Source organism: Platalea leucorodia, assembly GCF_965183815.1.
Source record: "Platalea leucorodia genome assembly, chromosome: 15".
Taxonomy (NCBI): Eukaryota; Metazoa; Chordata; class Aves; order Pelecaniformes; family Threskiornithidae; genus Platalea; species Platalea leucorodia.
In genome coordinates this window covers 1,766,997-1,780,000 of record NC_138837.1, presented here as the reverse complement: position 1 = coordinate 1,780,000, position 13,004 = coordinate 1,766,997, and the positions used below count along the sequence as shown (strand labels likewise).

Genomic DNA, 13,004 nt, shown 5'->3' with positions numbered 1-13,004 from the left:
GGGAATTGCCTCCGCACCTCAGGATCTGTAAATAATTGACAGATAATATTAATTGGCTTTGGATTAGTGAGCAAGCAGAGAATCACACATTAATATTTGATCAGAAGATGATAGCAACCCTGGCAGGGGATCCAAGGAGGGCAGCTGAGGCTGCTATGTTGATAAGAGCAGGGAAGGACTTTTCAAGGCTCTCCCTTTACCCTCCTCCAGAAAGACAAAAAATGGATATAAAACATACACATACAGAACACGTGAAACCATGAATATCTGTGTGTACATATGCATGCATATACACACACACACATCTGTATGTAAATATATATTTATATATAATTGATTTTATAAGAGATGTCCTGGTGCTACACTGAACTTTAGGCTGTTACCTTGTGCAATATCTCTCTGGCCGCAACGTGCCAACTAGGCTTGTCACCAGAAAACGGCTACCAAATGCACTTAGATTTTGTTTGGAATCAGGTAACTAGTTTTGCCAGCTACAGACACTGCGTTCATTAACCTCCATAGATGTTTTCAGCGATACCAGATTACAAATCTCTCAAAATTACTTTATATTAATGTTAAGGTATGTTCCCTAGAAAACAAAGAATATTTACCCAGAATTTGAAAAAGGTAATTAATACAGCCCTGGAACCTCTAATGCTTCAGATTAGCAAGCATTCAAGAGTGATGTAACATCCTCATTCCTTTGGATTGTCAGAATAAATAATATGGTAGTATTTCCTGAATTTAATTAGAGATGTTCATAAAACAACAAAATACTGTGATTGAAATTATTTAGATGACAACCTATTTAAAACAGAACCCTTCAAAGCCATCCATTTTTCAAAGGAATATGGCTGAGAAAATCAGATTCCACTCTACAAAGAATTTTTTTAATTACAAAAACCAAACCATACAACAATCACACAAGAGTTCAGAATGAAGCGTAAGGCATAGAAAAAAACTACTGCTGTCCCCCGCGGTGTCTACCCTTTGTGCAATCCGATGGGTTTGGCTGGGTGAGGCCTGGCTCCCGGGATACACCATTCCCAGATTTCTGACGCTGTGTACACTGTGGCCACAAATTTTGATCATCAGGTAGGGAGCGACACTGCATGCACAACCTCTACTGCTCAATTACTGCTACGCTGCGTTGGAGCGGAGGCTTGAGGGGAAGAGTCATTTCTACGACACGTGCACCACGCGCTGTTATTTCAGAATGGTCCCACCCCAGATTTCTCATTGGCAAAGTTTACTTTAGTAATAAATCCGTTGATTGGTGATTCAATTGCTAGTAGATGCAAACTTTTTATTAAGGTGTATTCTTTTTACATTAGAAATACAGCAAGACTGTACATAAGTAAACTTTCTAGCTTAACTTTTCCCAGACAATCATATGCTTGGTTTTAACATTTCGCCATTACACGCATACAATTACACACACAATATATCAAATTTTACATATGCATATGAGCAAACCCTTCTACATTAACACAACAAAGTAGAAATAGAAAGCAAGGGATCACATTTTAAAGCCTTAGTTTGAAAATTCTTAAACCTATATGCAGTAAGCGTACTAAGCTAAGTGTCCAAACATGCAAACGAATGTGAACAGCTGAACTGGCGTGACCAGTCCTTCCCACACCACGAACCATGAACAGGACAATACGGCTTCATACGTCACCAAAGCACAGTACCAGTGGTAAGATGAAACTATGCAACATCTATTATGACGCATATTCTTAAATATTTTTAAAATTAATTATTTGAGGCTAAACTTTCCGGATTTCACAGAAACAACAAATCAATGAAAGAAAAAAATTTGTAAATCCAAGTACATAATATTGCTTAAGAAATCTGTAACAGTGCCTGGAACACGATACTGCCATTCCCCACACCACCACTTCTATTGACCCGTTGCTCTCAAACTTAATATAAATATATATACACAGTGACACACAGAGCATTTTATCATTTACCATTTTTTAAGGAAATGAGGAATTAAATTGGGACATAAAGTCACAGTGTGTTTGCTCTAAACACATTCCTTCACAGATCACAATCCACATTCTCCATTCCTTAAAAATACAACAAAACAGATCAGTCATATAAAGTAACTGTGTGTGTGTGCGTGCGTGTGTGTGTGAACATGTATTTTTCCTGTTTTCTTAGCATCTTCAAAGTCTTTCTGTGTTTCAGGAGCTCAGCGGAATGGAGGAAGGCCTATCAGAACCTATTTGTCAGCATTTACGCAAACCCTGAAAGCTCCTAGCAAGATCACCACCCAGAAGACAGAGGTGCACTGTGCACCACCTTGCAAGATACTAAGATTCACTCACAAGCACTGGTAGCTGAAAGTTATCATGGGCAAACAAATACACGCTGGTGCTTTTATTGTCCCAAAGGCCACCTTACGAACATTGCTTATTAAAATGAAGCAAAACACAACTTAAATAACTTAAAAATCACAGCCAAGGATTTTTGTTAGGCTCTTCTGGTTTCAATTTTAGCTTTGTCTACATATGTCAATTTTCATTCAGAGTTTTTATTTAAATATGTTCATTCTTACAGAAATTTGGGATTTTTTTTTCCTGCCTCTCAAAAATTTCTGTGCCATCGATAAATAAGGCGGAGCAGCTGCCATAGAATACGCAGCGTAAAACAAACAGAAAAAACCCTCCCTGTTCCATACATGTCCCTAACACAGGGAAGTTAAAATCACAAGAGTCAGAATAGTTTGGGTCGGAAGGGACCTTAAAGCTCATCTGGTTCCAACCCCCCGCCATGGGCAGGGACACCTTCCCCCAGACCAGGTTGCCCAAAGCCCCGTCCAGCCTGGCCTTGAGCACTGCCAGGGATGGGGCACCCACAGCGTCTCCGGGCAGCCTGTGCCCGTGCCTCACCACCCTTACAATAAATCAACTTACAACAAACCAAAAGATTTCCATTGTCCTCATCTCTTACAAGGAGCACTGCTACATTTTGTGCATCGGTTGACTAGACTATACACTCAACAGGATTTGGCAAAATTTTCAACGTTGACTCATTCACAGCCATTGTCTATGACGCAGAGTGTGGTACATAATTAAAATGCAGTTATGGTGATTACCAATACAGAGTAACAAACAATAACTTCCCCCCCCATCACTGCATCAGAGTGTATATCTCCAACATTTCTGTAATATCCTTTGGTATCAATAGCCAGTAATGGAGGATATTTCAAAGTTACTGAAATGTTTAACTGATCTACTACAAAATTATTTTCCTTATTTATTTCAGAAATTATGCGGTTTTGAATATTTGTTCTTTACGGGTAACACGCACTAGTTAAAAATTAGACCATGGGTTACTAAGATCTTTACAAAGCATCAAAAATCAGATCACCTTTATAATTAGCTTAAGACCATTTCTGCTGAAACAGAAGCTTTGTCACGTGCTCTTGCCACGGAAAGAATTGCGATATATCCTTGCTGCAAGAGCAGCAACGTTTTGATCTTTGCTGTCCATCCCTATGGCTTCCTCTCCTCACACAGCAGCGGCGACACTGCCAGCCGTCGCCAACGCTGCTGGGTCAGGCTACCTGCAATCGCAGAAGGCTGGCCTCCACCTTCTCTTGAGAAAAGGCAGCAAGGACGGATCATCTTTTGCTGCTGTGGTTTGCATACCACAAAATGCAGGTATGCCACATTTTAAGAACCCTTCCTATAGGTCATCCAGAGTAGCTACTCATAAACTGTGAGTAAATATTTAGAATATCTGTTTCTTATTTTGTGTCTTCAATGAGCTGAGTAACAGAAGAAAATTGATAGAAAAGAAAAAACAAAAAGATGACCCAAACCCCCACAAAACTATAGGTAATAGAACTTCTTGAAACGGGCCTTTTATGCAATTCAGTAACAGAAAATGGGGAGTTTCTCAACTTTTCCACATAGTAGCTTATTGACTGCAATATAATTTTTACTTTGCTGTTACATAGTCTTTTCTATATCTCTTAACTAGTACCATTGCATTTTTACTTGTATATTGATCTATATCCTAAAGGATAAGTTATTTCTACCTCTTTAAAATTAGACAGTAAAACATACACACCGCAAGGCTCAGTAGGAAGACAGGAGGAACTTTGTCAGATGCTTGCTGTGCTGTGCAGTCTTCAAGCAAATGAAGGAGTTTGGGTTGTTTTCAAGACTAAGCAACTGAGAATGTCTGAATCTGGGCTTTGGGGAACTGAATGCTCAGGTAGATAGCACTGTTCCCCTCACGGGATTAAACATTACCACACCGCGATTTAGAAGAAGATGCGACTGTGATTAAGAGTCCCTACCTGAGTCAGTTTCTACAGGTTCAAGATGAACGTGTTCTCAAAGCACACAGTCTATAATTATATTTTCATCCAAAAAATGCATTTCACAGCACTACGATACATTCATAAGCTGTCTTCAGTATAAATAAAAACTTCCTATGTCAATCAACTGTATACATTAGGAGAAATTTAATTTCATCCACAATGCACGAAATGCGTGAAATTAACTTAATTTCTCAACCACCAATTTCAATGGAAATGACAGCAATATGTACTTCGTTGGATGAGCAAAGCACCTTGTGGAACTGCACTGGGTGTCGCACGCCTGTTAAGACAGCGGGATGCGTGGTCTGTATGCAGTCTGCTTTTGATAACACATCTCAGAACAGCATCAGAACGGCTAATCCATATAACCTGGAACCCTACAGTTAAGAAAACCACCTTTAAATTATGCCCGGCAGCCACATGCTTGCACATCCTCATGTTTTTACAAGTACTTTATATTTAACATTGTATCAGCTCCATCACTTCAGCTTTTAAATGGTCTGGGAATATTTACTAAACTTTCAGTATCTTTATTTGGAAAACACTACACAATAGAAAAAAACTATATCATATGTCGTTATTATAGCTTTCATCGCTTTATCCATTTTTCATTGTTAATCTAATATTCATTTGAAAGGCATTTTCGACTACGCTTACCTACACTTACATACACAATAAAATTATGTTTAAATTCTATGCGGTCATTATATGAAGTTCCATGAAGCTGGAGCACCATCACTAAACCAAGAGGATTTACATACATACATACGTTTAGATAGTGGCCTTCAAGACACCTGACTTTATGAAATATAAACAGCTACAAAACATTTACTCAGTATGGGCAGGCTCTCCATTGAAAGGATAAGCACAAGGCGCCTAATAATCACAATGGACACAATATCCAAATTACCCTGAACAGGGGAAAACGGTCATACAAACGGAGGAATACAGGAGGGTAGCTCAAACAAGCATTCGGGATTCAGCTTTAATCAGCAAAATATGCTTCAGCACTCACGTGAAATACTTGGTAAAGACATGAACATAACTGACTGTCAGCTCTGCCTATAAAACTGAAGTAACTTGAAAACTTCAAACACTTTTACTAACGGTAATTTGTTTTGCGCACTGCATGCAAACAGAATCAGATGTAGCTCCACTGTATCTCCAGACAGTAAGAAAACCCTTTGCAACACAAAACACACTGAACATCCCTACATTCTAGGTACTTAACAGGCTTTCTAATGAAACGATGCTCAAATATTTTTCTACTTTCATACTCCACAGCCAAAGTAAACACATGTAAAATACTTTTTTCAAGTTCAGGAGAGTGGAATCTATTTGCTGACATCAGAACAAGGGAAGAGACAGACTGAAATCCTAGCCAGCCTCTTACACAGTTACGGCAAAGGAGAGAGCTTGAAGATTTCCAGTGCACCAGTCATCTATAAAATTATAAAGCATTAAAAGCTCAGCTGAGGCCAGCAAAAGGAGACATCGCAAAATGATGAAGAGACAAAGTCAAAGTTAACAACAGAAAGAAGTCACGTGAATTATGGAGCTGCTTCTCAAACCAAACTTTTCCCAAATGCCAAAACATGAACTCAAGTTGTGCTACAGGTTGAACTTGTATGTTGATGGTAATTTAAGATCTCCTGTTTATCTTTCATTACATCTGATTTTGTAGTTTCAGCTCACAAAAAATGACAAGATCCACAGAGTTTCTACCTAAAGCAAGTGCTGACAAACTTCTCTGGAAAATAACCATACATTAGTATTAATAGCATGCTGAAATATAGCACCAGAAATTGTAAGTTACAAGTGTAAAGCAGAAAGTACACAAACAATATCATTCCAAAATAAAGCTAAAATATACCATCTTATCTGTAGTCTCCCATTCTTGTATGGGTGCAAGTGCAATGAAATACATATACATCACAAATGTAAATTAAAACTGTTGGTACTAAGAAACAAGTCAACTTAATTTCATTCCTAATGTTTACGCTCAGGTTTAAAAAGCTTTTAAACCAACGGCACGTCATATGAATTTCCTAAGATTCATGAATGACTTCACTGGGGTTCAGTGGCTTCACTTACCAGCCTGATGCACCTCATTGAAAGCCCTCTTCCCAGAGGATACCGCTCCGTACAAAGCAGCTGCTGCCCGTAACATCTAGGCTGGCCCAAGGCCTGGACATCCACTAGCCCTTGTTACTCACAATGTACACCCTGTCCTAGGGAGGACCAGTTAGGAAAAACACATACGAAACAGATCACATGGTTATTTTTGAAGCAGTTTCCTCTGCAACTATTTTAAGAGGTGCTTTTGAGGGAAACTACTGAATCAATTCTCATATGAACAATACACGACAATTTTGTAACTGAACATATTATTTATTTTGAAAAGGGGTAAGAAAGGACAATGCTATTTCTCAGTGACAGACGAGTAAAACCGTTCTGCACTGTCACAGCAGCATTTTGATTCTTTGCCATGCATTTATAGAGTACCAACAAATGGATAGCACAAACCATCGATTCCACGCTAGGTGAACACAGTTTTCATTGCTAACACATTAGTTTTACCCTCTAGTAGCAGAGATTCTACCTCACATCTATGCACATTATGTAAAGCATTGTATTGATTGCTCAACCGTATGCAAGCTATTATTGTTAGTATTTTAGTAAATATGTGAATATTTCCAAGTTCTAAAACCTATTACTGCCTTTTCCTACAGAACCTTCTTCAACAAAAAGCCAAATACAGAAGAATATTGAAATTAGCTGTGAACTGTATAATCCCATTGTTCAATTTCATGGCATTTAAGACACTACCTTCCCCTCCTCACAAGTCTAGATGTTAATCCATGCTGTAACCTGATTTAATTTTCCAGATGACAGGATGGGAACATGCTACAATGGCATATTAGTGTAACTATGCTGCTCTTTTACTCTCAACTTTTCTTACATCATGAAGTGAAGAGTTTTGCTTTTAAAAGAGGCATGCTTAATTACTTCTCACTCAAACTGGTCTGTATTTGAAATGTATGGAAATTATAAAACCAGGGAAGTTCTTAAAAAAATTATCAGAAAATACTTCCCACAGTTAACCACACAAAACCAATACATACTAACCTGTTTCTTCTGATAAGTCAGCCAATTTAATCCATACTGGCTACAAATCATTCAGATATACTAATACCAAATTGAAAAACAGTGAAAATTGCTTCGTCTTACCTCCCTAACTAAATGATTTAACTCATTCACTTCTTTAAGGTCTTTATAGCTGCAATCCCTCTAAAACAAAATGGAATTGCATTCAGAGTAACTTTTAGTTTCAACACCCACTACACATTATAGTACTTATGCAGCACAACTAAAAAGTAACGTAAACTTCTTTCCAAACCTCTGCAAACTCCTTGATGTCCTGTATTCAGTACAGCCGAACACTTCTGCTTGCCCCTAAACTGCTGCAGACTTAGCATGCAGATAACATCTCAGAGAGGGGGGAGAAGGGGAGGAGGGAAAAGGCAGGGGGGTGGGGGGCGGTGGAGAAAAAAAACCTGCACACACAAGAAGGCAGACAAGAAACCTCAGAACAAGTTCTGGCAGAAAATACGTATGGAATAAAAATTATGTTTTTCTGGATGTGAAGCTTTAAGACTTCAATCTTTTCTTCTTAAGGCACTCCTTATCCTAAAAGTGTACAAGTCAGAAAACAACTGAGATGTAAAAGAAAATTCTATAAGAATGTCTTACAAACTATACTAAAAAAAAAAAAAAAACCACACACACAAAAATCCTGCCAGCAACACAATGCATGCAACTGAAGCTACCCCAAAGTACCAACGTGCATAGCAAGCATACATAGCAGGTTCAATATTCAAAAATACAAGCCACATGAGAATAGTATGCAATGAAACCATTCACCTAGCAGATCACATTTCAAACAAATATTCCATTCCTAGGATATAGTCTGCATCTTTGTGACAAATTAGGCATAAATAAGAGGACACTGACCTATCGTTCTCAGTTACTGAAGTTTTTCTGAATGATGTGCAATCACCAGTTGTGTGAACTAGCAAGTACTGTATACATCAGCTGCTGTTCAAATGAGCCCATTGACATTAACGCCATAAAAAACAGACTTGCAAGTTTGCCTCTCTCTCGTAACAGAACATTTGGAAGTCTGCCCTGCAAGTGCCAAAAACCTCACTGGTAACATGAAAATGCTTTTCACAATAGCTTAATCTAGAAACAGAATATAAGGTTTGCAACTCACACATGAAATGCTGCTCAGAGTTGAGTAAAATGATCCAAAAGCGAGAAAGACTGAGAGCAAAGGCAACATAAAATATACATCATAGGAAACAGGAAGGAAGAGAGAAAACCAGAACAGATTAAGCAAATCACTATGATTTCCATAATTGTTTTATATTATTAACACATCAAGAGCCAGAGGGGCAGTGAGGAGCAAAACTTTCCTAGGCAGTGTTCAGCAGTACCTTTTTTTTTTTTAATATCCTTCCAAAATAAAGCAGGTTAAGCTACAACTTCATCACGGATTTTTACTTAAGGCTATATACAGTTCTCCAGAATAAAGAGAATGATCTTCAAAATTCAAATGACACAAGAACTGGCAGAAGTCGCCAAAGCTGCCCTCATGTGTCAGTCCACCTGAGGTGGCTGGGTTCCTAACTGATCTCCCCACCTCAGTTTTCCAGTGCACGCATTAGTCCACCTGCAGCTTTATGACCCATAAAGTAAACCTTAAATATGAGACTTTCACCACTTCTAGCATCCAAACCAACTTCCCATCTAAAGGGGTCTTTGTTAAATTCATTTTACAATCCTGTTAAAAAACTAAAGTACAATCAGTGCAAAATGGAAACAACACTCACTTCTTGGATAAGACGACAGGAAAAACATTCATTGTGTTTTACAGAAAGAAGAAGCTACATTGGTTTCCTCTCAGCAAGTCCTAATCAGTTTTTGGTGTCATGTCAGGTTGTTGAACTGTCCAGCTTGCCACTTAAAAGGCATTTAGCATCACACGGACATTCCACTACAAAAAAGTAGTAGAGTTAAGAACGGTATTTCCAGTTTCCTTTGGCACCATTACAGCTTTGAAAGAACCTGTTCTTTTGTTTCCATACCATTTGAAGAGCTAAAATATCATGAAATAAACAAATGCTGGAGAATAAAAAAAAAAAACACAAACAAACAAAACCCCAATCAAAACAACACTGAAGTTAGCTCCAATCTAAATGTTAACGCAAACATAACCACAAAAACTGAAGAGTCAGTTCAGTTTATATTTTATTTCAAATCTCTTCTGTAGTATCAAGTCACTCATCCCTCTCCCAAGGAACAAGATCAGCTCTTCCCTTCCACAGCGTTAAAGTTGTAACAGGAGCAGATCAAGACGCAATGGACTGAAGAAAATGCATGAGTAGAGTCAAGATCTGATAAATGATAAGTAAAAGGATACTGGAAAAGTTAGTTAGATCCTTTTGTAAGGTAACACATTCCATCTTCAGCTGCTATTATTTACTCTCTTGGATTCTGATATGGAATGGTGCCAGGTTTAATCAAAACTTTACCAATTCTTTTAATGGAAGTTGTGAAACAGTTGTGTTGCAAGCACAGAGTGTTCAATATGGTTGGGGAATTACCTCCATATTAAATCCTTAACTCCTTTTGTTTCATCCATACCAAGAAATTAGTTTAAAAAAATCAGCTGTAAAACAGTACAGATTAATTTCTCTTCTACTAACATTCTAAACTATAAGAATAAGGAGACGTTAGAAAGTGTAAGATGTCTTCAGTGATCAGAAAACTCAGAATTATTTCCTTACAAAGAAGAGCAGAAAACTTTCAGTCCGGATTAATTTTTAAACTGATGATACTGATATAACTAAAGCTAGAACTATAAAAAGGGGATGCATAGGATAGAGTTAAAGCTAAAATAAGAGACCAAAAACAGAAGACAAAAAAAAGTACTTATTTCAAGTCTTGTTTGTTACATGTTTCTCCCATCTTCATTTGAGGTCTTCAGATCTTTTATATGCAATGGTTAATTACTTTGGTGATACCTCAAGTCCACATTAAAGCATGGTTGATGAATCTTTTGAGTTTGCTTTACTATGCACTTAAGGGGATATTTCTCTTCATAACCATCTGTTCTTCAACCAACCCAGAAATTTAGTATTACTGGAAATCTAAGCCAAACTCCAGGAGGCCTGCGAAGAGCAAATTTTGAATGGATTATGGTTTTAATTATTTTTTTCCCCTGTAATTTCAGTCAGCAAATTATACAGCAGCTAACACTTGCAAAAAATACAATTAGGTAACATCCTACTTCAATGTTCAAGAAATCCACAAAGCCTGGCTTACAAAATTAAATACGAAGCGTTCTGAACATTTTACAGGCTGCCCATAACAATTATACAAAAGACTTTAAATGTAGAAGTTGAATAGGAACACCTACTTTAAGTAGGCTTTTTTGGTTTTAATAATTTTTTAAAATTTATTTGTGTTTGATCAGAATATTTTTTCCTCGTAACCTTTTCACCACTCTATAAATTTAATAGAGATATGTTTCAAGTGCTCAGGCCATGAATACTGAATTCGTTTCTCTCCTGCCTCTTTGTATTTATATTCCGAGACAGCAGAGTTGCCTGGTGACAGCCTCTTCACTTCAACAGCAGCTGGCAAGCCCTCCTCGTCCTGAAAATACGAAAGAAACAGTTAACTAATATTTCCTGCTACGATTTAAATGTGACAATCTGGAAGTGCCAATACCACACAGGGCAGGATTTACAAGATAAGATTTTTCTTAAGTCTCAGAAGCAATAAAGGAAGAAAAATAAACAGACCTTCATCACATGTAGCTAGCATGCAGCAAAAATCAATCCAGAGTTAGCGCATCATCTAGAGTTTAACAATACCAGACACAAGCAGTGATTGTGTAAATCTGCCAATTTAACTTCTGTTTCCAGAACGCAGATTCTCAAGTTACGCAAGATAAGACCAAAGCAACTAGAGTTTTGACATTTTTACAAGAAACAGTCACTCTCTTTAATATTTACAAGACGTGTATTTCAAATTGCTTATGTATGCCTATCTGCTTTCCCAAGATTACTGCTTCTGCTGAAGGTTCAAGCATATGTAGCCCAAAACAATTTCTTTAAGCTAGCTTTTTACAGCAAAAATAAAAGATTTGCATTTGATAAAATGAGAGTTTATAGCCAACTTAATTCATACCTAACACTGGCATATTAATATGCACTTTCATTCAAGAAAATTCTTATTCAATTAATTTTAAGAGAAATTTTTACATAATTTCACAGTTCCTACTTTCCTGTGTCAACCAGATAATTTTTAATTCTGTTTGTTGTTTTGAAGAAAGCCAGGAATAACATTTTAATGTCTTATTGCTCTTCAGAAATACTATATTACAAGGAACTCATGTAAAACCACAACATGGCCATGGCAATCAATCCACTACCTTACAAAACCTAACGGAATTGCTAATGAAAACAAATAGTATTTTCCAACATACCACCAGGCTTTTCATTACTAGAAAATACTTTGAGTTTTATAAACATTTTCCAAATTGCTTTATTTTCACCATTTTTGTTTTTACTTTTAATGATATTATGGCCATTTTAATTTGCTAATAACCTACACTTTCCATGTATAACAGAACACTTTACAGTCATCTAACTTTTTTTTTATCTCTTTCCAAAATTCACCCACCATAATAAATTCAGATAGACATATTATTAGGCAAATACATACCAGTACTGCAGAAATATATTCAGTGTTATATGGACCATCACATTTCAGGTTTAATCTGAACTGACTCAAAAAGCACTTGGAACAAAAGTGTTCTAGCTAACCACAAGTTCTTGAAGCATTGTACTAAAAAAGAAAAAAAACCAAAACCCACAACTCTTCAGCAATTGTATAATTGCCTAAACTACACAGAGAATACCTTCTTTGTTAAACACGCCACAGTGAATACTGATTTCTAAGCCTCAAGCTATGTAACTTTATAATGTTTAAAACTCTGACCTTACTTTCATACTTTCAATATTGATAGTCTCAACTGTTTTCAGTTTCAAAGTTATCGTCTGTTACTTTAGTAGAGTACCACGAGCTCCCAGTGACACTGCTCTGTGTCATTGATCTGCACAAATATCCTCTCTTAGGGGAATCTCCCTGCATAGCAATACAAGATTTTATAGAAAACAAGCTCTTCAGAATAATTTTGGGTTTTGATGGCTTCAAAATTTCTATTATTGCATCTGTGTTTATTTCAGTATGCTTTAGTTATTCAAATGGCATTGAAACAGAAAAAACGGATTCTACCAAAGACAAAACTGTGACACAGGAAACTGAAAATCCCATTCTTAATTCTATTGTTTGCTTTAGTGGAGATGTTAACTGAAATACTTTTTGGAATGTATAGTAAAATATATCCTCTCATACAATGAAACTGATTCATATATGTTTCATTATCAATAAAGGACAGCCAAACCTACCTACCATTTTTGGTGAGACATTATCGTATAAGTAATACTACGGTTGTGGTTTCTACAACAACGTACACATCCTTAGAGCTTCATGCTTAATGCATTTACAACTACAGAAAGCTATGGTA

At 37.0% G+C, this 13,004-nt stretch overlaps 1 protein-coding gene across 3 annotated transcripts in view; it reads right to left on the bottom strand.

The window, feature by feature from the left end:
• DENND1A (DENN domain containing 1A) overlaps positions 1–13,004 on the bottom strand; it is a gene marked incomplete at its 3' end in the record, with an annotated part of 220,596 nt that overhangs the window by 183,265 nt on the left and 24,327 nt on the right. For all 3 annotated transcript variants that reach the window (XM_082327588.1, XM_082327589.1, XM_082327590.1), the window contains exon 3: positions 1–25. This exon is cut by the window's left edge and continues 19 nt beyond it. In XM_082327588.1, coding sequence (XP_082183714.1) covers positions 1–25 — 25 coding nt within the window. The remainder of the gene's footprint in view (positions 26–13,004) is intronic.